Genomic DNA, 25368 nt, shown 5'->3' on the forward strand with positions numbered 1-25368 from the left:
GGCTGCGTTCCAGCGCGGGGCGTTGGGCTTGGGTTCCGCTCTCGGGACAGTACGGAGCCACGCCCCAGGCAGATGCGCCTGGCCCCGAGCCCGCGCCAAGGGTGACACACGTTCCCCTCCCTGGCCTGCTGGGCCCGTGCTGTCTTCACAAGCAGATGTGCAGTAAGTTCGGACTGCTCTGTGAAGCAGAGCGTAGGGTCTAAGTCTTCAGGACCCATTTTCTGCCCCTTGAGATCCTTTGGGGGAAACCACCTCCCTGCTAGCTGGTAGTTCAAACTGGTCGATCGTGTCTATGTCTTCTCCATCTTTAATAATTTCTGTCTGGTTGTTCTATCAATTACTGAAAGAGGGTATTGCAACTTACAATTTTTCCATGGTCTCTTTGTCATGTATTTTGCGGTCTGTTGTTAATATACGTTTCTACTTGATACATATATTTACTATATTTGTATATGTGTGTGTGTTTATCTGATGTATTGTCCCTTTTATCACTATGAAACGTCTCTCTTTGTCTCTAGTTCTTTCTCTTTCTTTCTTTCTTTCTTTCTTTCTTTCTTTCTTTCTTTCTGTAGGCTTCATGCCCAATATGGGGCTTGAACTCATGACCCTGAGGTCAGGAGTCACATGCTCTACTGACTGGGTCATCCAGGCACCCCTCTAGTACAATTTATTATTTTTATTATTTTTTAAAAATATTTTATTTAATTGCTTATTTGAGAGAGAGAGAGTGTGTCCAAGCCCATACTTGAGCCAGGGGAGAGGCAGTGGGGGAGGGAGAGGGAGAGAGAATCTGAAGCAGACTCTGAGCTGTGGGTAAGCCCTACGCTGGCTGGATCCCTCCGCTGTGACGTCATGACCTGAGCGGAAACCAAGATATGGATGCTCAGCCACCTGAGCCACCCAGGCGCCCCGTTACAATTTCAACATCTATTGTGTCTGATAGTAATTCTGTCCTTCTTAGTCTCTTATGGTTATTGTTGGCATGGTATACCTTTTTTTAAGTTTATTTATTTATTTAAGTAATGTCTACACCTGACGTGGGGCTCAAACTCATGACCCCAAGATCAAGAGTCCCACGCTCCTGGGTTGCCTGGGTGGCTCAGTCATTAAGCATTTGCCTTCAGCTCCGGCATGATCCCGGAGTCCTGGGATTGAGCCCCGCACTGGGCTCCCTGCTCCGCTGGGAGCCTGCTTCTTCCTCTCCCGCTCTCCCTGCTGTGTTCCCTCACTCGCTGGTTGTCTCTCTGTCAAATAAATAAGTAGAATCTTAAAAAAAAAAAAAAAAAAAAGAGTCCCACGCTCCTCGGGTGGGGCCAGACAGATGCCCCCATGGTATATCTTTTCTCATCCTTTTACTTTCAACTTATTGGTTTCTAAGATCTAAAGTGTCTTTTATAGACAGCATTTACTTGGATCTTGCTTTCTAATTCAGTCTGACAGTATGTTACTAATGGATTGCTTCATAATCAATTACCCCATAACAGCACCATAACGTTTTTATGATCTTACACAGTTTCTGAAGTTAGGATCCAGGAGTGGCCTACCCAGGTGGTTGTGGCTCTGATTTTCCACGGAGTTACGCTCAAACCGTCTGTGGAGTTGCAGTCATCAGAAAGAAGCTTCCAAAAACTCTGGCTGTGGCCAAACCCACTCATTGCCCAATTGAGTATGGCTCGCAGGCTAAGAATAGGTTGCAGATTTTTAAATAGCTGAAAACAATAAAAAGGAGAATATTTCCTAATACTAAAAATGGTATGGAATTCAAATCTCAGCGTCCACAACTCAGGTTTTCTGGGAACACAGCCCAGGTCTCACGTTTCCGTCCTGCTTAATGGCTGCTTTGTGCTTCATCAGTGGAGTTCAGTGGCTATGGCGGAGACTAGATCACCCCCAGCGCCTAACATATTCGCCATGGGGCCGTTACGGAAAAGGTTTGCAACCACCGTGTTGAAAACTTGACTTGGACAGGAGGAGCCTCTTCTGGGGAGACACACACACACACACACACACACACACACACACACAGGGCTGTTGGTAGCAGTTTTCAGTCCCTCCTCACATGGGCCATTCCACGCGACCGTTCGAGGAGCGGCTGACTCCTCTGAGAGGTGCGATCCAGGAGTGAGGGAAGCAAAAGTCTCTTAGAACCTAACTTTCTGCCATATTCTTAGTCACTCACACCGACCCAGGTACAGCTTGGGAGGGGAGTTCGGGAAGGTGTGAACACTGTTGGAGGCCACCTTGGCGGCTGACAATGACAGCAGTCTCTGCCTTTTGATTGGAATGTTTATTTCATTTACACTTGATGTAATCATTAATATAATTGCCTTTCTGGCTACCTTGTTGGTTATTTGTTTTCACTCTCTGTTAATCCTTCACTACCTTCTTTTGTGTTAAACAATTTTTAAATTTTTTTCTTTAATTTAAATTTTAATTTAATTTTTATTTTTCTAAGATTTTATTTATTTATTTGAGAGAGAGGGAGAGAGAGAAAGCACAAGCAGGGAACCCTGGGATCATGACCTGAGCTGAAGGCAGATGCTTAACCAACTGAGCCACCCAGGCGCCCCAACACTTTTTTTTTTTTAAAGTAGCCTCCATGGGAGCCCAATGTGGGGGTTGAACTCATAACCCCGAGATTAGGACCTGAGCTGAGATCAAGAGTTGGATGCTTAACTGACTGAGACACCCAGGTGCCTCTATGCCTCCCTCTTTGCTATTTGTTTTTACTCTGTTAATCCTTCACTACCTTCTTTTGTGTTAAACAATTTTTAATGAATCGTTTAAATTCCTCTACTGATTTTTTTTAGCAGTATTTTTTGAAAACTGTTTTTTAAGGGGTCACTCTAGGGATTACATTATACATCTTAACTTATCATAGTCAACCTTATTTATTTTTAAAGATCTATTTTATTATTTTTTAAAGATTTTATTTATTAACTTGACAGAGAGAGAGAGAGGGAGAGAACATAAGCAGGGGGAGCAGCAGGCAGAGGGAGAATCAGGCACCCAGCTGAGCAGGGAGCCCAATGAGGGACTCAATCCCAGGACCCTGGAATCATGACCTGAGCCAAAGGTACACACCCAACCAAATGAACCCCCCAGGCACCCAAGATTTTATTTAAAAAAAAATTAAGATTTTATTTTTAAGTAATCTCTACACCCAATATGGGGCTCAAACTCACATCCCTGAGATCAAGAGTTGCATGCTCTCCTGACTCAGCCAGCCAGAGGCCCCACTTACCACAGTCAAGTTTAAGTTAATACTGATTTAATTCAAGTAAAATGTAGCAGCTTTGCTCAATATATCTCTATTTCCCACTCCATGTGCTATTATTGTCAAATATATCACATACAGATATGTTATATACTCTATAACATAGTGTTATAATCTTCTTTATACAATCATATTTTAAAAAATAAGAAGAGGGGCACTTGGCTGGCTCAGTCAGAAGACCACGTAACACTTGGCCTTGGGGTCGTGAGTTTGAGCCCCACGTTGGGTGTAGAGATTATTAAGAAAAACAAAATAAAAACTAAAAACTAAAAAAATGAAAGAAATCAAAAGAAGTAAACAGAAAAAAGTTATTTATACAATTAAAAAATATTTATCTATATACTTATAATTCCTGGGGCTCTTTTTTTCTTCCTGTAGATTTGAGTTTCTGCTTGATGTCAGTTTCTTTCATCGTGAAGGACTTCCTTTAGCATTCCCTAGAGGGCAGCTCTGCTAGCGATGAATTCTCAGCTTTTATTCATCTGGGAATGTCTTTCTTTTACTTTGGTTTTGAAATACAGTTTCGTTGAATATAGAATTATTTGTTGACAGTTTTATGTTTCTTTTAGCAGCACTTTGACTGAATCATTCAACTGCTTTCTGACCTTCACTGTTTCTATAAAAAGTTAGCTGTTAATTGTAGTGCTGTTCCCCTCTACATGATAAGCTGTTTTTCACTTCCTACTTTCAAAGTCTTCTCTGTCTTTTATTTTATTTCAGCAGTTTGTCTATGAAGGGTCTAGGTGTGGATCTCTTTGTATTTGTCCTACTTGCAGTTCATTGAGCTTCTTGGATCTATAAATTAATGCCTTTCATGAGCTGCCATTATTTCTTCAAACATGTTGCAGCAGCAATAGAAAACTAAACATGACCTCTCCAGCTCTTCCAGGAAGAGCTCAGCCTCTCTCCTTGAGCCTCTCCAGGCTCTGCTACTGATTGGTCTCTTCACCGCCATCCCTGGGACATGCCACCCTGGTCAGTGACTGCCCAGGGAGAGAGGGGAGCAAAAGGGAGAAGTAGCCTCTGCTCCCATGTGGCCGAGAAGGAGGAAAGGAACATCTCAGACTGGAGGCTGCCCAGGTCAGCCCTCTTCCATTCCCAACCTCCCCATCATCCACCCAGTTCTGAGGGCTCACAGAACATCCTTGACCAGTGTTTGCCAAAGTGGTAGAATCATCTGGAGCATTTAAGAAAAATATTGATGCCTAGGACCCACTATTGATTTACTGGGCTAGAACATATGAAATTATTGGCTTTTAGCCTATAGAAAATGGCATATTTATATGGCTTAACCTAATAATGGTCTGGGTTGGGGTCAGGTATCAATATTTTTTAAAAGCTCCCCAGATGATTGGAATGTACAGCCAAGTTTGAGAACTAGATTAGAAGAATTAATGAGACAATAAACAGAATGAATGAACGAACAAATGAATAGACACTGAGAAATGCCTGAATAATGGATATGTGAACGAGTAAGTGAGTGAGTGAGCCAATGAATAAAGTAATGAATGAATGGGTGAATGAAAGTGTAAATAAATGAACACATGATTAAATCAACCAAGAGTGACTTGGTAAGAAGACAACTAGATGGATGGCAGATGGTTAGTAGACAGATGGAGAACTGAAATGATAAACGAATGAACAGTTGGAAATGGATGGAAGAAGAGAACCTAAAGAGATGAATAGATGACAGGATAGATAGAGAATGAAGAAATGGACGGCCCAACAGAGGGATGAATGGACTTATGGAGGATGGATGGATGGATGGATGGATGGATGGTTGGTTGTGATGAAAGGCAGAGAATTGCATGGACAAATGGAGGGATGAAGAGGTGAATGCATGAATGAGAGTTGGATGTAAGGACGGCTGAATGGATAGACAGATGGATGAGTAAAGAAATCAATGGTTAGATATTTGGATGGATGGTCAGATGGATGGTTGAAAGGTTGGATGGTGAAATAGCTGGATAGGTGGAGAACCAGATGGACAGGTGAGTGGATGAATGGTTGGATATTTTTTTTAATTTTATGTTTTAGATTAAAAAAATTTTTTTAAGTAATCTCTACCCCAAAGTGGGGCTCAAACTCACAACCCTGAGATCAAGGGTTGCACGCACCACCAACCAAGCCAGCCAAGTGCCCCGGTTGGATGTTTAGATGGATGGATGAACATATGCTTGGATGGGTGTTTGGAGAGACGGATGGATGTTGAAATGAATGAATGGAGAGGCAGATGCATGGATGGATAGAAAAACGGGCTGTATAGCGATTAAATGTGTAGCCAGACCACCTTGATTTGAATCCTCATTCTGCCATTGATGAGCTGTGTTACCTTGGGCAATTTGCTTTATTTTAATTTACCTGTTTCCTCATCTTTTCCAGAGGGACAATAATAATAGTTCCCACTTCCTGGTGTTTTTGTGAGGACTGAATGAGCAGATACACATAAATCCCAAGATCTGTGTCTGGGATATTCCTAGGTTTATTGTGTTGGGAGGATGGATGGACAGTTGACTGGATGGCTGAATGGACAGTGATTGAATCAAGGAAGGAACGGTGAGGGAGGTGAATGGAGTCATGGACACTCAAAAGACACCCACAGGCATTTTATCAGGGGCTTAGAAGGGAGTCCTGTGGGATCTTTTCCTCTGTGTTCCCAAGGGTTATGGGCCCGGGAATAGATCAGACTTGGACATAGGACAAGGTGATGTCACCATTAATCTCCAGCACGTCCACATTCTGGAAGGCTGAAAGGCGATGGGAAAAGTCGAAGAGGTGCTGGCCATTGGCGTAAACCTTGAAACGATCTATGCCACAGCGAATGGACAGCTGCAGGGAGAGGGCAGGCTTGAGGCCAGGGCCAGGACAGAGGCTTTGGAGGGAAGGGGAGTGGGAAGGAGACCCCAGACTCACATCAAAGAATTGCCCAGGACCAAATGGGTTGTAGGAGATCTTCCTGTCCTCGGATCCCCATGAACCATTCAGATAGCTGTTCCGAATCACGAGACCCTCGGTCAGACGAGGGTTAATGTGCAGAGCCAGGTCCCCCGAGGATCCCACCATGAAGTTGATGACAAAGCTGAAGGCCAAGAGGAAGGAGGCGGGAGTCAGATGGGGGCCCGTGCCTGGTTCTCCAAGGGAGAAGGGGGCTGGGGCCCAGACTCCGGGGTCTGAGGGAGGAAGGGGGCTGAGGATTCCCACCTCAGTCTAGATTGTATACCTCTTGCCCATGGGTGGTATGGAGCCCTTGATTATGATGGTTCTTCGGGCCGTAAGCCCTCCTTGTAATCTCCTTCTAAATGGCACTGGCTGTGGGAAGAGAACGTGAGCTCCTATCATCTCTCAGGTCAGCAGAGGCCAGCAGGGACCAATTTTCAGAGATGGGTGCCCACTCCTAGGAAATGTCCCAAATCCCCATCCCCTCTCCACTCTGGCCACCAGCTCCACCCTCTCCCTACCTCCCAACCCAACACCCTCTGCCCACTCTATTTCCCACCCTCCCGAGGGCCACCAGTGGTCAGGGCCCCCTCCCCACCATCGGTTCCTGCTTCCCCACGAACTGCCCACCACAGAGCTCTAAACTCCCACAGGACACTTTACCGGGTTGAAGACTGGGGGTCCCTCCATGGTCTGTGAAGTGAGGAAGGAGAGATATTATTCTATAACATTCCATAAATATTTACGGCACACTGACTACATGCAGGCATATCTCTGGGTGCCGGAAGGGTACAATTGGGGGCCCAACCTTCTTGACCCCCCCCAACTTCTCGACACCCCTCCCCCCCATCAAATGGCCCCACAACCTTCCCACTTACAGGCAGCTGACTTGGCTGTTGGTGGGTGTGTCCATGACCCTACACAGACGGATGGAAGGCAGGAATGGTGAGGGGGACTGGGGGTCCTTCGGCTGCCCCAAGACCTCCTCATACCCCCAAACCCCCACCACAGGGAGAAACCCACCGCCCATCAGCAGGTACATACTGGGTGTGCCGGAGTTCCCATGGGTGTCTGTAGACACAAAGGCAATGTGTGAAGGAAGGCAGGCAATGAGGGAGACCCCGAACTAGGGCCCTGGAGGGCAGCCCCACCACCCCATCCAAGGCAACTCTGGGGTCAAAGAGTGGCACCTGGTGGCTTAGGAACGGAGAGGAACTTGCCATGTGTAGGGACCTCCAGTGCTCAGTGACATGTACTCCAACCCTCTGGGGGCAAGCCTGGAAAATTCTCTGTACCTCCCTTATCCTTCTCCTGTCCGGGAGCCCTCATCCACCCCCTCCTCTCCCTCAACCTGGAAGCTTCCATAAAGTGTAGGCTCCTCAGAACATCTTCCCAGCCCACACCACAGATACCCCTGCTCACCTCACCCCCGGTCAGGATTTGCCCCTCACTCCTGGTGCCCACCGCTGGGGCAGCAAGGAGTCCTGTCTCCTCTCTCCCTGTCTGCCTCAGGCTCTCTGTTCCTGCTTCTCAGTCTCTGTCTCTCTCTGTCTCTCTCTGTGTGTCTCGTCTGCACCTCTCACAGGTACGAGCTGGAACCCCCCCATAACTTATATCCACTTGGTCTCTCTGTTCCCTTCTCTTTCCAGTGATCTTTCTGCCTTGACTTCCATTTTAAGCCAGCGATTCTGAAGGCCCTTCCCAAATAGCCTTATTGGCATTTTTCTTGTTCAAACGTAGGGATGAAGTAAGATAGTAAAATGAACACCCGTAGGCCCTTGGCCACCTTGTGGATGAAGACATTCCTGTCATTCCCTCATGGGGGGGGCAGAGGGACCCCCCCTCTGAGCACAGAACACCCCTCCCCCGCCGCCTGCATTTGATCCTCTGTGACCTCAGGCAAGTTATTTAAGCTCTCTGTGCCTCAGTTCCCACATCTGTCCAATGGGCCCGAGATCATCAGAGCGTGGAGGTGGGGGGCCTCTCGGGTTGGGGGAGTGTAGTGCCCTCCACTGAAGCACACGGCGGGAGTCTGGGGTTTGGGCTTCTCCAAGTGCTGCTGTGGCTGTTCGGTGGCTGTCCACCGTGGCCCTGGGAGTGGGGTTTCCAGGTGGCCGGGTGCGGGTCTGCTCCCCAGTCATTTCCTGGGGAGTGTGGGCCGGTCCCCAGCCTCGCCAACCATGGGTATTGTGTGCCTCTCTCTGCACAGCTCTTCCCGTGGGTGTGGAGCGGCCGCTCACGATTCCAAGTGAGTTTCTGGGTGACTAGCCTGCTGTTCCTGTGGCTTTTGTCCCTTCTTATCTTCGCTTCCTGACTCAGCTCATGCACTTCCTCCTCCTCCGGGAAGCCCTTCCCCTGGACTCCCCAGACCTCCGGCCTGTCTCCCATCCCTGCCCTGACTGAGTGCAGCCCACGCCACCTGCTGAAATGTCTGTCTTCCCTCCCAGGGGAGGGTGTTGGTGGCCTCTGGGTCTGCGGCCCAGCCAGCGAAGGGGCCGGCACAGAGCAGGTGCTCGGACACAGACGAATGTGGGACTGGATGAGGGAGGCGGGCGCCTAAGAGAGGGAGACTCCACACACCTGGCCTGGGGGCGGGTTGCCGCCAATGAAGTTGATTGATTGAAGCTCCACGTCCCCGTCCACTTGCAGGTGAGTAACCATCTGTAGGGGCAGCCGGTGCCCAAACTCATAGAAGGGATTTCCATTTACCACCACCTGGGGGGCGGGGGTAAGGTCAGAGTCAGCGCCCTTGACCTTGGGAAGGCAGACACAGGAAGCAGGGAGCAGCAATCATTTTAACTTGGACGCCAGCCTTGGAGGGGAGCTGGAGAGCCACAGAGTCAGGAACCTTGGAGTCCAAAGGTCAGAGGCCAAGCCAGGGTCAAAAGTCAGCTCACAGGGGCGCCTGGGTAGCGCCGTCGTTAAGCAGTCGTTAAGCATCTGCCTTCGGCTCAGGGCGTGATCCCGGCGTTCCAGGATCGAGTCCCACATCGGGCTCCTCGGCTGGGAGCCTGCTTCTTCCTCTCCCACTCCCCCTGCTTGTGTTCCCTCTCTCGCTGGCTGTCTCTCTGTCACATAAATAAATAAAATCTTAAAAAAAAAAAAAAGTCAGCTCACAGATTGGCAGATGGAAGAGAACAGAGAATTTCGTCAGGATAGCCATCAGGACAGGATCCAGCCTGAGTCCTGGTTTTGGCACCAAATGAGTTGGGCCGAGTCTAGCCTGACATGTGGGCTGTCTGACCTCAGGGAAGTCACTTCACCTCCCTGAGCCTCTGTTTCCCCATCTGTAAAATGGAGGCTGGCTCTGGGATGGTTGGGAACATTAAACCCCAGCCAGGCATGTCAGAGGCGTTCTGGAAATCCTCTCTAGAGCCTTGCCTTGTTATCACATCTTTTTTTTTTAAAGATTTTATTTATTCATTTGAGAGAAAGAGAGAGTGTGCACAGACGGGGGGAGGGGCAGAGGGAGAGGGAGAAGCAGACTCCCCACTGAGCAGGGAGCCCGATGACAAGATGACGGGGCTCAGTCCCAGGACCCTGAGATCATGACCTGAGCCAAAGGCAGACGCTTAACCGATTGAGCCACCCAGGCGCCCCTCATTATCTAAGTGTCCTTAATGTCGTTGCAGTTCTATTTATAGTGCAAAGCAGTGGGCGTGGGGCTGACCGCCAGCTCTGAAGGACTGGACGCTTCCCACACGCTAAGCACTGCACGGTGATAGCCACATGGGGATTCTCTGGTCTGCTTTGTGAGGCGGGACCGGACACTGTCCCCGTTGTTTCAGAAAGCAGAGTCTCCGGGCAGTACAGTGACCAGCCCAAGGCCACACACCCGGGAGTGCCAAAGCCCAGACCCAAATCCTTGTCTGTCCAACCTCAAATAAGGATGCTCGCCTCCCCCGCTGAGGTTAGGAATCTGGTAGGTTCTCCGTGACTCCTCTCCAGGAGACTCCCTGCATGGGTCCCACGGAAGGGGATGTGCACAGGATGTCGCTGCAGTGTCACTGACAGGCAACCAGAGGCAGGGATGCAGTGAGCCCAAAGCGGGGACGCAAGGAGACACAGAGGCGCCTGGGTGGCTCATTCAGTTAAGCGTCTGACTCTTGATCTCAGCTCAGGTCTTTTTTTTTTTTTTAAGATTTTATTTATTTATTTGAGAGAGAGAGAGCGTGAGAGAGAGCATGGGCAGGGGCAGGGGTAGAGGGAGAAGCAGGCTCCCCACTGAGCAGGGAGCCCGACGTGGGACTCGATCCCAGGACCTTGAGATCATGACCTGAGCCGAAGGCAGATGCTTAACCGACTCTTAACACAATCTCAGGGTTGTGAGTTCAAGCCCCGCTCTGGGCTCCACCCTGGGTGTGGAGCCTACTTAAAAAAGCAAAATAAAAGAAATAATAATAATAAAAATAATAAAATAAAGACACAGAAATAGACCCAAGCTGAGAGAAGTCAGGAAAAAGGCCACCCCTGGGGACAAGGGGACTGGAAGGGACAGGAGGGGGCTTCTGGGGCTGGAGAGCTTTTGTTTCTGGACCTAGGTGCCGGTTCCACGGGAGTGTCCTCCCTGAGCAGAACCAGTGAGCTGGGTACACGTGGCCTGCACTCTTCTGTACCCCGCTCACACTTCTGTAACACATTTAAAAAATGCTTGCGTAACAGTATCAATCACAACGTGTGGGCTTTATCCGCAGCCCGATCCCAAGTGTAGAAAACAACACACAGGAAGGTGTTCAGGACGTGACCCCCCCGCTGACTGCATGTGGGGCGCTGAGGAGGAAGGCCAGTGTTTTCCGTGTGGTAACGGCATCATGACTGTGCTCCTGAAAATCGAGATATTGATGAATAACGTGATACGATATCTGGGATTGGCTCTTAAATCCTACGAGAGGGGAAGTGTGAGGGGAGGGTGACCGCAGAGGGACCCCGAGCTCACGACCCCTGGAGCTGGCCAAGGAGACCAGGGGGTGGCTGTACCCTTGCTTCCTTCTGTGTGTGTTCAGAGTTGGCCAGAAGAAATAGCAAAAATAGGGGCGCCGGGGTGGCTCAGGTCATGATCCCAGGGTCCTGAGATCGAGCCCTGCGCTGGGCTCCTTGCTTAGCGTGGAGCCTCGCTCTGCCCCCCTGCTCGGAAGTGCGTCTCTCTCTCTCAAATAAAATCTTTATTAAAAAAATAGCAAAAATACGCATTTTGCAAGAACACAGAGGAACAAGGTGAGACACAGGAAACGCGAGAAGGCTGTCCGTGGTGGAGGAGTGGGAATGAGAAACAAGAGGAAAAAGAATTTTTTTTAGGAGAAAAATGTTTTACTAGGCAGGAAAGAAGGAAAGGAAAAAAGTGAGGTAGGATGGGGGTTGGGAAAGGGAAGGAGGAGGGGAGAGGGAGAAGGGAAGGGGTGGCAGGAGGAGGGGGAGGGACAGATGGAAGAAAGGAAGGGGGGCGCCCCCCCCAGCTCCGACCTTGTAGTGCTCCGCCAGGACCATGAACACCAGCTCGAAGGCCTTGCCCTTGTGGAAGGGCATGCTCCTTTTCCTCTCCTCGCTGCCCCACTTGCCGCCCTGCATTGAGTTGAAGACCACCTTGTCCCAGCCATCAAAGCGCGGATTGAAGTGCAAGGCAATGTCTGCTCCCGAGTGCTGCCCGGCCACGAAGTTCACGGAAAACCTGGCAGGACAGAAAGGGCTGTTCCCCTGGCCCCACCTGCCCGCACCTGGCGCCCTCCTCCGGGAAGCGCTCTCTGACCTACCCTGTTCCAAGGTCCCCGCACAGGTCCCTGAACTGGGCGGGAGGGGGTTGGGGGATGAGGACAAAAGGAGACGACACACTTAGGCACTGTTGACACAAGAGAGGAGGGGGTGGGCAGTGCCCCTGAAGTCCAGGAGGCAGATTCCCACTGCAACGCAGTCCTTCCCTCCCTCTCCTTATCAGGCCCCTGCCCTCCAGCCTCTCCCAACTCAGCAGCTGGGACTCCTGCATTTCCGCATTCACCACGGGCCAGACCCTGATTTAGGAACCTACACATATCAGGTCTCTCTGCCGCCACCCTGTCCCACAGGCCAGTCCCCACCTGCAGCCAGGGGGTCCCAATGAACAGCCAAGTCAGAGCACTACCCATGCCTTCCCTCATGCTGGCATCTTTGACAGTATTCTAACTGGGCAAGCACACACCCGCCTCAGGGCCTTTGCACTGGCTGTTCTTTCAACTGGCCTCTACTCCCAGGCTCCCTCCAGGCCTACCTTTGGGTCTTTGCTGAAGTGTTTGCTTCCTGGTCTATCCTATTTAAAGGGACAATGCTATGCCCCTCTCTCCCCCACATCCATTTCCCATCTCCTTTCCCTATTTATTTGTCTCCATAGCACTTAGCACCGCTGGACCCTGCATATTTGATTTTTATCTTTCATCTCTCCTCTCTACTAGGATGTCAGCTCCAGGTGGGCAGAGATCTTTGTCCTGGTGACTGCTCTGTCCCTAGTGACTAGGCACATGGTGAGCAAAAAAACAATGAATAAAGAAACAGTTGTGCCAGGGGCACCTGGGTGGCTCAGTCGGTTAAGCATCTGCCTTCAGCTTAGGTCATGATCCTGGGGTCCTGGGATCAAGCCCCACATCGGGCTCCCTGTTCAGTGGGAAATCTGCTTCTCCCTCTCCCACTGCCCCTCCCTGCTGCTTGTGCTCCCTCGCACTCTTTCTCTCTCTTTCTCTCTCTCTCTCTCAAATAAATAAAAAAAATCTTTAAAAAAAGAAACAAAACAAAACCAAACCAACAGTGCATTGAGGTCAGTTCAACTGTCACCACTTTAAGGCCATAAAAAAATGCTAAGACTTATTTTAATGCTTACTTTCCAGTTCTGCGTGTTTTACACATAGAATCCTCAAAACAATCCCATCTTGCAGATGGGAAATGAAAGCACAGGGAGGCACAATGGCTTTCCCAGTCACACAGCTGGCAGTCACTGAGCTGGCCAGCTCTGAGCCTGTGATCTGAGTTCCTGCTCCCACACGCATCAGTTCCAATCCAACAACCCAACTCATGGGCTGTGTCTAGCGGTGGGCCTCCCTGACCGCCCCGCCCCCCCACCAGCCCCCAGGCTCCCCACTCCTGGTCACCAAGCCTTGGATGTCCCAGGCTAGGGCTGGTCTTTGGCCATAGGGTACAGTGGCCCAGAGCCGCCCTCCCAAGCAGGGTGGAGGAAGGGAAGGCTTCCTGCATTAGGGATGGAAGCCCCTCTTTGTGCCCCCCCAGCCTCGCCTGGCGTGGGAAGAGTGCCTTACCTCTTCATGTGCTCACTGGCCACTCCTTGGATGTACACAGACATTCCCACGCTGAGACCGCCCGGGATGGGCTTGTTGTAGGGCAGAGTCTGTGGAAGGGGACTGGTGAGCCTTTACCCCTCATCGAGAAGCCCCCCACTCTCATTAGCGAGGGAGAGGACACCAGGGGTGAGGGGTCAGCGTGAGGGTGAAGAGAGCCAAGAGTCAGGGATGGCCATAAACAGCTTGAGTGTCAGGGCGGGAGTAAATCAAGCTTCAGGGTGAGTATTGGCTGTATCAGACTCCAGGGTCGGGCGGGCGCCTCCAAGGATCAGGGCGAGAATAAATTGGTGTGTGCGGGTCAGGGTGGAGCTAAGCCAGGGCCCGCGTTAGGTCCTGGGTCACTGTCTCACCGGATTGTAGGTGGGCTGGTAGCCAGGTGCAGGGATGAAGGCCATCTTGAGAGGCTGGGCTGGGGACTCGTCCCGAGAGGAGAGATGCAGGCGCTGGCAATGGTGGCAGGTGGCAGGTGGCCGATGGCTCTTATACTTGAGGAAAAGGGAGTGGCTGGCAGGGCAGGGTCCATGGGGTCCCTCCCCTCGGTATCCCAGGCTCACATCTTTTTCTAGGGCACCCTCTTGTGTCCTTTCTTTTGCTAGCGTCACTGGTAACCAGCCAGAGCCAGGGCTGGGGGGATGGGGGTTTCAGATCAGGCTGGAGTGGGGGGCACTTTAGGCCCTTCTGCAAAGAGGAAGTGATGGTGAACTCTGGACCTGCCAGGATCTTATCAGAGCCCATAAAAACCTGCCTAGACCTTTGTTAGCAGAGGGAGGGTAAGACCAAGAGGGTTGGGCAGGGCAATGCCGCAGGAGTGGACCGAGACAGATGGGCAACGGAAGGAAGTGAAAGCAGGAGGAACTGGGTGCTCTGGACACCCCTATGAACTGGGAAAGGGCCCACATTTATTGTATGCCCCCTACATGCCTGACCCATGTACACTAGACTGTAGCTATGGTGGCTTAGATCATGATTTCTAGAACCAGAGTTTGGGGGTTCAAATCTTGCCTCAGCTACTTCCTGGCTGTTTTGTCTTGGCTCACTGCCTTAACCTCAATTTCCCTATTTGCCCATCTGTAAAATGGGGATTTTAATAGTATCAACCTCATATAACCCTGGAAAGGGATCACTAAGATAATAAATGCTCAGAACAGGACTTGGCATAGAGAAGGCACTAAATTAATCATTGGCCTCTTGCACTCATTCCAAACACAAACCCAGGAGGCTGGGATTATATGCGGACATGAAAACCTGAAGTTTAAAGAAATGAGGCAGGGAGGGGCGCCTAGGTGGCTCAGTCGTTAAATGTCTGCGTTCGGCCCAGGGCGTGATCCCAGGATCCTGGGATCCGGCCCCGCATCGGGCTCCTCCGCTGGGAGCCGGCTTCTTCCTCTCCCACTCCCCCTGCTTGTGTTCCCTCTCTTGCTGGCTGTCTCTCTCTCTGTCAAATAAATAAATAAAATCTTAAGATTAAAAAAAAAAAGAGAAAAAAGAAATGAGGCAGGGGTGTCTGGCAGGCTCAGTTGGCAGAGCATGTGACCCCTTAACCTCAAGGTGGTGAGTTCAAGCCCCACCTTGAGCCTGAAGCCTACTTAAAATAAAAAATAAAATAAAATAAAAAGAAATGAGGCAGTTGGCCCAAGATTGGGTAGCAATGGAACTCTAGCCAGACTCGGGCGTCAGATCCCACTAGGCTGTGCAATGAGTGGGTGCCAGGGAGGGTGAACACCGCCCTCAAGCCTGGAGCAGGCACGGAGACCATCTGGAGCCTTCCAGCCCAGAGGAAGCCATGTGACTTTTGCTTGCTCCTGCCCGCCAGACTTTTCATCGGCCCTGGCCCGCCCACCGCCAGCTGCAAACGGCATCGCCTGCACGGCTCCCGTTTCCATGGGTCAAATCTCCATCCCCAACCTTCAGCACAACTGATGTCCTGGGAGCCCGCAGGGACATCGTAGCTCCTTCTGCCTCTCCTCTTTTTCCAATAAAGACACTGGATTCCTTAAGTTGCTTTATTGTTCGGGTGAAAATAAGGCCCTGGGCATGAGGAAAGCAGCGTTATCAAGTTAGAAACCGGGAGACCAAGCGAGAAGGCACCAGGCGACCATCTTCACTAATTCTCCTTCTCTGGATGAGGAAATGGCCGTGAGGTGGGACAAGGCCAGGTCCGGGGCTCGGCGGCTCTCAGAGTTTGGAGAAGGTGACGTCCTTCAGTTCCTGCTTCTCCATTGCAGCCTGGACAGACTTAACGATGTCCTGCGTTTGCAGCATGCTCATGTTCCAGGTGGCCTGGATAAAGAGGGTGGAGTGTAATGGCAGGGGCGGGGAAAGATTGGAGTTGGGCCAATGAAAAACACGGAAGAAACAGCAGCGCACCAATCAGAGGACAAGGGCTGCCGAGGGTTGCTGGGACCTGATTGGCCGCCCTGCCACCAGAGGACGGCTGCGATTTGGCTGGCCGCAGAGCCTTACCGCGTAGTTGAGGCCCTCAGCCACCGAATGGTTGCGGGAGTAGACCAGGTTGATCTTGGTGCTTTGCACTGCTACTGGGCTCTTGGTGGAAATCTCGGCCGCCAGGGTGAAGGCCGCATCAAGCATGCCCACCTTGTCGGGGAACACCCGGCTGCGGATGAAGGGAATCCGTCATGGGGGAGGGCGGGGAGGCCGCGGTGGGAGAAAGAGTCTCGCCCACGGACGAGTAAGTAGCCAATCACAGTAGAAAGCAAAAAACCGCCAGTGAAACGAACCAATCAGAGCAGGGCACTGGACTGCAGCGTGAAGAACTGACCACCCAGACAACGTAAGCCCCGGTGTAATCCCGTGAGGATACACCCGGACCCAAAGAGCCCGGTGCAGGTTGTCCCTTAGCTCTTAACCAGCACAGGCCTCGGCTCCTACCTGACCAGCCCACTGCTCAGGGCCTCATCAGCCATCATCTTGCGGGAAGTGAAGGCCAGCTCGTTGACCAGGCTGCATGAGGGAAGGGCATATCAGGGGCCCGCCGTCATCCTGGGTCCAGGAGATGCCCTGCGGTCCCCTCCCCGGCTCCTCCACCCACCTCTGGTTTCCGATGACTTTGGGCAGTCGCTGCAGCGTACCTACATCGGCCGCCAAACCGATGTCCACCTCCTGGGGAGGGCCATCATGTCAGTATTTGGTTTGTGCCCAATACTGCCCCCTGCCCCCACCCCCAACCTCAGTGCCAGTGAAATTCAGCATCTGCTGCAGAGGTCCCACTCCACACCCACCTCAAAGGCTGCCCCCCAGACACCCCATTTCATTGCCATCCACCTGCTTTCGCCCATGTAGGTTCCTTCACTCTAGAACACAGCCCACCTTGCAATTCGTCTGCCTTCCCAACTCCTCCAGGCCGGTCACATCTATCTCTAGAGGGAAGCCCTCAAACCCTGCTCATCTGACTCCCTCACTGCCTCTGTGGGCTCCATCCTGCCTCAAGTCCTCTCCAGCCCTGTCCCAGCAGCAACTCCAGCTTCGCCCCAGCCCCAGCCCCATACCCTTACCCACTCCAAACCCCACGTGGACTGCATGGCCTACCCTTGACTTCCTTCATGGCCAAAGTGTTACTTTTGTTTTTTAAGATTTACTTATTTATTCAAGAGAGAGAGAGCGAGCAGGGGGAAGGGCAGAGAGAAAGGGAGAATCCCAGGCCGACTCCCCGCTGAACTCGGAGCCGGATGCATGGAGCTCGATCTCATGACCCTGATCCGAAATCAAGAGCTGGACGCTTAACCAACTGAGCCCTCCAGGCACCCGCAGCGTTACTTTTTAAGGTTCAAGTCTGACTAACTCTTCCACGAAGCCCTCCCTTCTCACCCTCACTCTCACCCCCATCCCCCTAACCTGCTCTGCAGCGCCTCTGCCCCTGCCTAGCCACTTGTCGGCCACCTCTAAGCAGGGTCTGAGGAAGCAGCTCAGGGGCATGGCTCACCTTCACCTGGAAGCAAGCATCCTGGGCACAGTACCGGACGTCACAAGCCGTGATGAGGTCCACGCCTGCAAGGGGGAGGCCAGGGGCGTTGAACGATCCCAAGGATCGACCCCTCCTCCCAGGTGATGGGTTTGCGCCTCTGGGCAGGGTTCAACTAGCAACTGATCTGACGCTGGAGGTCACTGGCTGAGGCGGAGAGGCAGCAGCCAGCTGACAGGCGCCAGCCAGAGTGCCTGGAGGGGTGTGGGAGGCTCAGACTCACCTGCACCAATGCAGGCCCCGTGGATGGCGGCGATCACAGGCTTCGGGCACTGCAAGGGAACGGGAAGGGTGGGGTCAGGGCTGGTCCAGAAGAGAGGGACAGGGTTGGGGGGTGCCCTGCCAGCCCCCCGGAGAACCTTCTCGATGACGTTGAAAGTCTCTTGGTATCTGCTGACGAGGCTACGGAGGTACCAGCTGATGCGGGCCACATCATCTCCGTGGGGCTGAAGGATTTCCGAAGCCATGTCCGTAAGGTCAATACCTGGTAGGGGAGGCACGAGGAGGCTCATGTAGCCTCCCACGCACCCCCTTCCCCTGTCCCCTCCCACAGCCCCAACTAGAGGTCAGAACTCAGACTTAGCAGATTCGAACCCCCAAACCACGACAGTGGAGAAAGCTGCTCACACAGGATCTAGCGAGGGATTGCATATGGGGGGTGAAATAAATAAAAGCTAACACGTATGGGGTCATTACTCCCTTTATCCTCACAATAAGCCCATGAGGTGGGTCCCACTACTATCTCCCATTTTGCTGGGGGGTAAACTGAGGCATGTGACATTTAAGTCACTTGCCCAAGGTCACACTGGCTTGTGAGTAGTGTGGCACTGGGATTTTAAGCCCAGAACCATGCACTGGCTCTAGAGGTCGTGCTTGTCACTATCACGCCAGATGGCGCAGGAGACGGGTTTTGGCATGAGTCAACGGTGGAAACGTTTCCTCAGGAAGACTCGAGATGGAGAAATTTCTGTGGCCTCCAACCGCAAGACAGTCTCAAATCTAACCTTTCCTCTACTAATCATTCTTGGAAACCAGAGGACCCGTAGTCTGGCTAAAATAGTTTCCCCTGGTCTCCCTGCTCCCAGTCCTGCCCTGCTGTTCCCCACACGCAGCCAAACAAACTCGTGAGCACGTCAGGGCCTTCTTCTCTTCCCTCCCATCTCACTTACTTGGAAGAAAATACAAGGTATGTGGCAAGACCTCACCAGCCCTTACGAACACCGTTTCCTGCCTGTTCCTTTGAGCAAACAGGCCTCCAACAGCTGTTCCAACACCACCACACAGTCCCTTCCCAGGGCTTTGTTTTTCTATATACAGCTCTCTCTGCCTAGAACAGTCCCTCCCCAGTGATGGTCAGAAGACTGACTCCAGGGGCATCTGGGGGGGGCTCAGTTGGTTAAGCGTCTGACTTCGGCTCAGATCATGAACCTGGGGTCCTGGGATCGAGCCCCGCATCAGGCTCCCTGCTCAGCACAGAGTCTGCTTCCCCTTCTCCCTCTGCCCCTCCCCACGTGCTTGTGCACACTCTCTCTCTGTCAAATAAATAAATAAAACCTCAAAAAAAAAAAAAAAAAAGACTGATTTTATCATTCTGTTCAGGCCACAGCTCAAAGGTCACCTTCTCGGAGAGGCTCCGGCTACCCTGGCTAAGTAGCAGCCCCAGCACCCTCTACCTCCCTCTCCAGCTTATCTTGGTCACTGCCCTCTCGTTATCACATAATTGTGCGCTTATCTCATTTAGTGCCTGTCTCCCCCTCTAGGATGTGAGCTCCAGGAGTCGAGTTCTGTCTTTCTGTCCACTACTTCATCCCCAGTACCTAAGCAGAGCCTAGCATGCAGCAGGCGCACAATAAGTGAACAATACAGACAACACTGAGCTGCCTTCCATGGGGAAGACAGACGAGTAAGTCAATACATTTTGTCTGGTGGTGACAAGTGCTGAAAGAAAATTACAGCAGGGAAGTGGAACAGAGTGTGTTGGGGTGTGTGTGTGTGCAGTGAGGGCTGCTGCGGTATTAAATGGGGTGGTCGGAGGGCACCTGAGTGGCTCAGTCAGTTGAGCGACTGACTGTTGGTTTCAGCTCAGGTCATGATCTCAGGGTCATGAGATCCAGCCCTGCACTGGGCTGGACACTGAGTGCAGAATCTGCTTGGGACTCTCTCTCCCTCTTCCCTTATAAATAAATCTTAAAAAAAAATAAATGGGGTGGTCACTGAAAAAGCAACTTTTTTTTAGAGGAAGTGTGTGCACGAGCAGGAGTAGGGGTGGAATGGGAGAGGGGCAGAGAGCGAGGGAGAGACAGAATTTTAAGCAGGCTCCATACTTAGCGTCGTGCCTGATGAAGGGCTTGATCGCACAACCCTGAGATCATGACCTGAGCCAAATTTGAGAGTTGGATGCTTAACTGACTGAAACCACTCAGGTGCTCCTGAAAAAGTGACTTTTGAGTAAAGATCTGAAGAAGGAGAGGGAAGGAGCTATAGGGATATCTGGGATCAGAGAGTTCCAAATGTCAGGAAGAGCCAGTGCAAAGGCCCTGTGGTAGGAACGACCCTGCTCTGTGTGAGGAGCATGGACGAGGCGGGGATCTAGGTGACGGGGCAGAATGTACAGGGCCTCACAGGCGAGGGGCGGACTTTGACTCTTACTCTGAGGGAGAGCTGGCTATGAGATGGTTCTAAACAGAAACATCCTCACTTTCTTCCTCCTGGGGTTAATCATTCTCATCCTTTTGCCTCTGAACAATGCTATTTAATAAACCCAAAAAACCATCCCCACATGTGGCCACACCCCCAGCCATCTGGGGCTCTGCGGCCTCCACAGCCTATTTAAATGAGAGACCCGAGGATTTTGGGTTCAGGGTAGAGCTGAATTTGTGCGAGGTAAATATTGGTAAGACAGGACTCCCCTGTGTGACCAAGTCCGGGCCACTTCATCCTATGGGCCTCAGGCTTCTTCTCCGTAAAATGAGGGTAAAACCACCCGGAGAGCTGACGGAGATGCAAGTACTGGAGGAAGCAGAGCCCCAGAAGCCCTTCAGGCCCTGCCTGTCACGTCCTGGTGGCACAGTTACTATTCTTATGCACCCCATCTCAGTGGAGGCCGCCTTCCACAGCACATCTGCGAGGCCTGTGTGACTCCACGGAATGCACACGGGCTCCCAGAACAAGCCCAGCCTGGCACCTTGCGACACCCCCTTTCACCGGCTTTTCTGGTTTATCCACCCCGCCCGGCCCTGCACACACCGGACTTTTGCAACTCCTTGAGATAAAGGACCAGACCGTGGTGTCCTCCCTCCCACGTAAGAACTGCTCCCTGCAGAGAAGGCCCCCATCTGGCTCCCCTGGGAACCTCTAAATGCTCCAGACCTCATTCATAATCCCAGCTCTGCTATTCGTTATTCAAAAGAGTAATGGCTACATCAACAAAAGTCCTACCTGTTTTAGGGGCACCTGGGGAGGCTCAGCCGGTTAAGCATCTGACTCTTTTTTTTTTTTTTAAGATGTATTTATTTATTTCAGAGAAAGAGAGAGAGAGCAGGAGCAAGAGCAGGGGGAGGGGCAGAGAGAGAGGGACAAGCAGACTCCGCACTGAGCGCAGAGGCTGATACGGGGCTCGATCCCAGGACCCCGAGATCTTGACCTGAGCCGAAACCGAGAGTCGGATGCTCAAATGACTGATCCACCCAGGCGCCCAAGCAGCTGACTCTTGATTTCAGCTCAGGTCATGATCTCAGCCTTGTGAGATCAAGCCCTGCATGGGGCCCTGTGCTCAGTGGGGAGTCTGCTTGAGATTCTCTCTTGTGCTCCCTCTATCCCCTCTGTCCTGCTCTCACATGTGCTCTTGCTCTCCCCCCAGCCCCCAAAAAAATCTCAGCTCTGCCATTTGCCATCTGTGAGAACCGGGCAAGTTTCTTCCTCTCTCTGGGCTGCAGTTTCATCACACATAAAATGGGGGATGATAATTGCACTTGTCCGGAAGGGCTCCAGGGAGAATTAATTAATATGTGTACAATGTCCAGACACTCTGCAGATATTAAGTAAGTGTGGGCTACTTCCCTCTTTTTCCCCCCTTAATTAGTGATTCCATTCTATCGTTGGAGCTACTAATTACATTGAGTTTCTTCTTTCTGGTCTTGAGAGTCTCGCTGTTGAAAATGGGACCAGACAGCTATGGTCAGCCGAGAGCTGAAAAGTGAGGGCCCCAGGACTGGTACCCCCACCAATGAAGTCTCATCATTTGCTTCTCAGGCACGAAGCTCTATGAGGATGAGGGCCGAGAACTAGGGCTGAGAACCAGGGCCTACCTGCCTGTTTCTAGATCCCTGGCACCCAGGAAGGGGCTAGCACTGCAGTGTTTGTTGTACAAACAAACAGATCAACAAAAGGAGAACAGAGAGAGGGGTAGAAAGTAAACAAGGGACAGAAACATCAAGAAGTTGACAGGGGAAACAACCAGAAATAGATTGTTTACTGTCTGTCTTCCCCACTGAGCTGGCAACTCTGTGACGCCAGGGCCCAGGGCTGCCTCGGTCACCACCGAGTCCCCAGCACCGGGCTGGGCCCTGTGGAGGCAATCAGTGGATGTGATGCTGCCCTTCTGGTACAGACCTGCCCACATATGACAACGACGTGTGTTCTGGATCGACAAGATATAAACCACCATCTGATGCAACGGGGCAGATTCTGGAGGAAGTTATCACTTAAAAGAAGGGACTGGCACCCGGTGAGTAAGTTGGAGGTTTTGTTTTGCTTTAAAGATTCATTTATTGGGCGTCCGGGTAGCTCAGTCAGTTAAGTGTCTTCCTTCAACTTGGGTCATGATCCCAGGGTCCTGGGATTGAGCCCCGTATCAGGCTCCTGCTCAGCAGGGAGCCTGCTTCTCCTTCTCCCTCTGCCTCTCCCCCAGCCTGTGTTTTCTCTCTCTCCCTCTCTCTCAAATAAATGAATACAATCCTAGAAAAAAAAAAAGATTCATTTATTTATTTGAGAGAGAGAGAGAAAGAGAAAGAAAAAGCGTGAGCACAAGGGGCAGAAGGAGAGAAAGAATCTCAAGCAGACTCTGCACTGAGCTTGGAGTCCAATGTGGGGCTCGATCTCACAACTCTGACCTGAGATCACGACCTGAGCTGAAACCAAGAGTCGGACCCTTAACTGACTGCACCACCCAGGAGCCCTCTGAGTTAGCTGTTTTTAAAGTCTCTAGACTGAGGGGAGGCTGGAAGTTGTGCTTGAAGAACCAAAAAACAGAGACCAGGGTGACCGTCGCTGCTGGAAAGTGAGGCGGAAAATTCCAGAAAAGAGAGAGCCAGAGAGGGGAGCCCTAAATTCTGTGGACAACCTCTGCCCAAGTCTCTTGCTGACCCATGAACTATGCATGCAACCCAGCAAGAGATTTAAAAGCTGATTCCAACTGAGCTGCTAAAACAGGCAACTCAATGCTCTCTGGAGGTAGAGCATAGGACCCAGAGTTTCCACAACATCTTTCCATATCCCAGTATCCCAGGATATAGTCCAAACTTATTCCAAATGCAAACAAACAGGAGAATGAGACCGAGTCTTTCAAGAGAAAAGATAATGAACCAAGACTGACCCCAACGTGACCCGGATGCTGGAATCAGGAGACAAGAATTTTAAAGCAGTGGTTAGAACGATGATCAACAGTGCAAAGGAAAATATGCTTGTGATAATAACAAGCTATGAAACTCCAGGAGAGAAATGGCAAAAATAAAAAAGAACCAAATGGAAATTTGAGAACTGAAAACTCCAGTATCAGAAATTTTAAAAATCACTGGATGGGCTTCACAGCAGAATAGAGATGACAAAGGATTCAGTGAATGTGGTCAATGGAAATTATCCAGTCTGAAGAACAGGCCTGCGGGAAATCAGAAGTTCTAACAGACATGTAATTGGAAATCAGTTTGTGTGTGTTGACTAATTATATGAAAGCATGTTAGTATAATACACCTTAGTTACATTAAACACACACACACACACACAACAAAACTAGGGGCACCTGGGTGGCTCAGCCGGTTAAGTGTTTGCATTTGGCTCAGGTCATGATCTCAGGGTCCTGGGATCCAGCCCCGCATCGGGCTCTCTGCTCACAGTGGAGTCTGCTTCTCCCTCCCCTCCTCTCCCTCTGTGCCTTCTCTCTCTTTCTCAAATAAATAAATAAACTCTTAAAAAAAAAACACACACAACAGACTGAGAGTTAAGGGCCTTGGTCAAGGCCATGGATCAGACTTCAAAGTCCATCATCCTGTCACTTCTGCTGGACTCATTTTGGTATTTGAATGTTTTAAATTAAAAAAAAAAAAAAGATTAAAGTGGAAGTTAGAAGCTGGTTGAAACCCTAATTAAGAAGCATTGCGCTATTGCCAGGAACACGGGAGACTGGCAGGGGTGGGGGTGGAGAGTAGCCGGTACCTGCACTGAACATCTTTCCTGCACCAGAGATCACCACAGCCCGACAGTCAGGGTCTTGTGCTATCTTGTTGAAGCACTCCACCATCTCTCTGGGAAGGGCAAGGAGAGAAAGGCTGTGTCTTGGAAGGGTATCCCTTGCCCTCGTGTCACCTGTCCCCCCACACCCCACCCCTGCCCACTCCCTCAGCCCCTGCCTCCTCTGGCAGGCAGGCCTCCATGATCTGCAGGCCCTACCTCCAGAAGGCTCTGTTCATGGCATTCCTCTTCTCAGGCCGGTTTAGCTGCACATGCAGGATGTGTTTCTGAGCAGCTGTCACCCGAAGGGACTCATAGTTGTGGTCTGGCGCTTCTCTGGGGGCTGCAGTGGAGGCCTCATCTTGAGCAATGGAGCTCATGGGGCAAAGGCTAAGGCTGAGTCCCTGGGGGGTGGGAGCCATCACTCCTGGAGAGACAAAGGAAAGAAGAGCCTTTGATGAGCCCAGGTTGGGAACACAGTGCCTTCAAGAGCAGAAGGCACACATTTCATCTCAGTAATGTTAGACTGGGGAACACAGGTCCCTAAGAAACCTGTTTAGGGGGATACAAACTTTCAGATTAGGAATGCACTTATCAGTGGCCTCAGTGTGAAGACTCCTTCAGACCCTTGATCATGGGACTGACCGCACACTGGGAACACTAAGCTGTCAGCCACCCAATTGTAAGACACAGGCTTACAGAATTAGGGAGCTCTTTGGTTGGGAGCACCAGGCACCCCTGTGTTTAAGGTGCTCAGACCGGTACCCGGGGCGGGCCTCCCCATCCTAACGGTGGCACGACAGAGCAATGGACTTCCAGAGGTCGAGGTGACTCACGCCGTATCAGCAGTTTCCGGAGACTGCGAGATGCCGCCATCGCTGCCGCCATCGTAAACTAGTAGCTGGACGGACTAACCCAACAAACAGGAAGAAGCCAAGGGGGCGGGCACGACACCACCATGTTTGGCGAGGGCACCGACGCCGCAGCCTAATAGCGGTGACGCCCGTCTTTCCGCCATCTTTACGAAGGGCAACCGGAAATAGCTTTCTTGGTTCGCCGACCGCCGCTTAGCAATGGGCCCTTTGCCCCAGTAGGAACCTGGCCCATTATTGCTGCTGCACATTTCATCACAGCGCTGTTTTATAATGGTAGAAAAATTGGAGACAGCGAAATGTTCAAGGACGTAATGGCTGAATAACTGCAGTCCTGCAATTTCGTTATCATGCGCTTGTACCTTGTTAACTGAAAAGAAAAAAGTTGTCTAGTACTAAGCTTACCCCTGCAAGGGAATGAAAACATAGAGGAGCCAACATTGCACGCTGTGTAATCTGTTTGAACTCTCACACCACCAAGAGGTCGGACTAATTTTGATTGTACACAGAGGAAACGAGCTTTGGGGAGGGAAAGTCACTAGC

The 25368-nt window shown here is 51.2% G+C and overlaps 2 protein-coding genes across 3 annotated transcripts; both read right to left on the reverse strand.

The window, feature by feature from the left end:
- Positions 1 to 5608: 5608 nt before the first annotated feature.
- LGALS4 (galectin 4) lies at positions 5609 to 14863 on the reverse strand. Of its 2 annotated transcripts, XM_008688674.2 has the most exons (10): positions 13881 to 14863; positions 13489 to 13577; positions 11675 to 11879; positions 8795 to 8929; positions 7259 to 7285; positions 7093 to 7131; positions 6878 to 6907; positions 6498 to 6586; positions 6191 to 6356; positions 5609 to 6106 (listed from the first exon to the last, which is right to left on the reverse strand). In XM_008688674.2, the coding sequence occupies exons 1-10, from the start codon at positions 13923 to 13925 to the stop codon at positions 5960 to 5962; spliced, it is 972 nt and encodes a 323-aa protein (XP_008686896.1). In that variant the 5' UTR covers positions 13926 to 14863; the 3' UTR covers positions 5609 to 5959. The 2 variants fall into 2 exon arrangements, with proteins under 2 accessions (XP_008686896.1, XP_008686897.1); XM_008688675.2 differs by lacking the exon at positions 7259 to 7285.
- A 656-nt stretch (positions 14864 to 15519) lies between these two features.
- On the reverse strand, positions 15520 to 24940 carry ECH1 (enoyl-CoA hydratase 1). Its single transcript, XM_008688677.2, has 10 exons — positions 24790 to 24940; positions 24173 to 24380; positions 23939 to 24027; positions 17869 to 17993; positions 17733 to 17781; positions 17471 to 17535; positions 16580 to 16650; positions 16420 to 16491; positions 15994 to 16144; positions 15520 to 15810 (listed from the first exon to the last, which is right to left on the reverse strand). Exons 1-10 carry the CDS (start codon positions 24839 to 24841, stop codon positions 15706 to 15708), a joined length of 987 nt encoding a protein of 328 aa, XP_008686899.1. The 5' UTR covers positions 24842 to 24940; the 3' UTR covers positions 15520 to 15705.
- Between the last annotated feature and the right edge of the window lie 428 nt (positions 24941 to 25368).

The sequence above is a fragment of the Ursus maritimus genome, unplaced genomic scaffold, assembly GCF_017311325.1.
Source record: "Ursus maritimus isolate PB19 unplaced genomic scaffold, ASM1731132v1 scaffold_19, whole genome shotgun sequence".
Classification (NCBI taxonomy): domain Eukaryota; kingdom Metazoa; phylum Chordata; class Mammalia; order Carnivora; family Ursidae; genus Ursus; species Ursus maritimus.

Coding starts and splice junctions, on each gene's coding strand:
- LGALS4 (XM_008688674.2), bottom strand. CDS start 13,925: ATGGCCTTCATCCCTGCACCTGGCTACCAGCCCACCTACAATCCG. Junction 6,908..7,092: donor AACAGCCAAGTCAGCTGCCT/GTAAGTGGGAAG, acceptor CTCACTTCACAG/ACCATGGAGGGACCCCCAGT. Junction 6,107..6,190: donor GTCCTGGGCAATTCTTTGAT/GTGAGTCTGGGG, acceptor CTCTCCCTGCAG/CTGTCCATTCGCTGTGGCAT.
- ECH1 (XM_008688677.2), bottom strand. CDS start 24,841: ATGGCGGCAGCGATGGCGGCATCTCGCAGTCTCCGGAAACTGCTGATA. Junction 16,651..17,470: donor ATGCTTGCTTCCAGGTGAAG/GTGAGCCATGCC, acceptor GGCCCTCCCCAG/GAGGTGGACATCGGTTTGGC. Junction 16,492..16,579: donor AAAGTCATCGGAAACCAGAG/GTGGGTGGAGGA, acceptor TCCCTCATGCAG/CCTGGTCAACGAGCTGGCCT.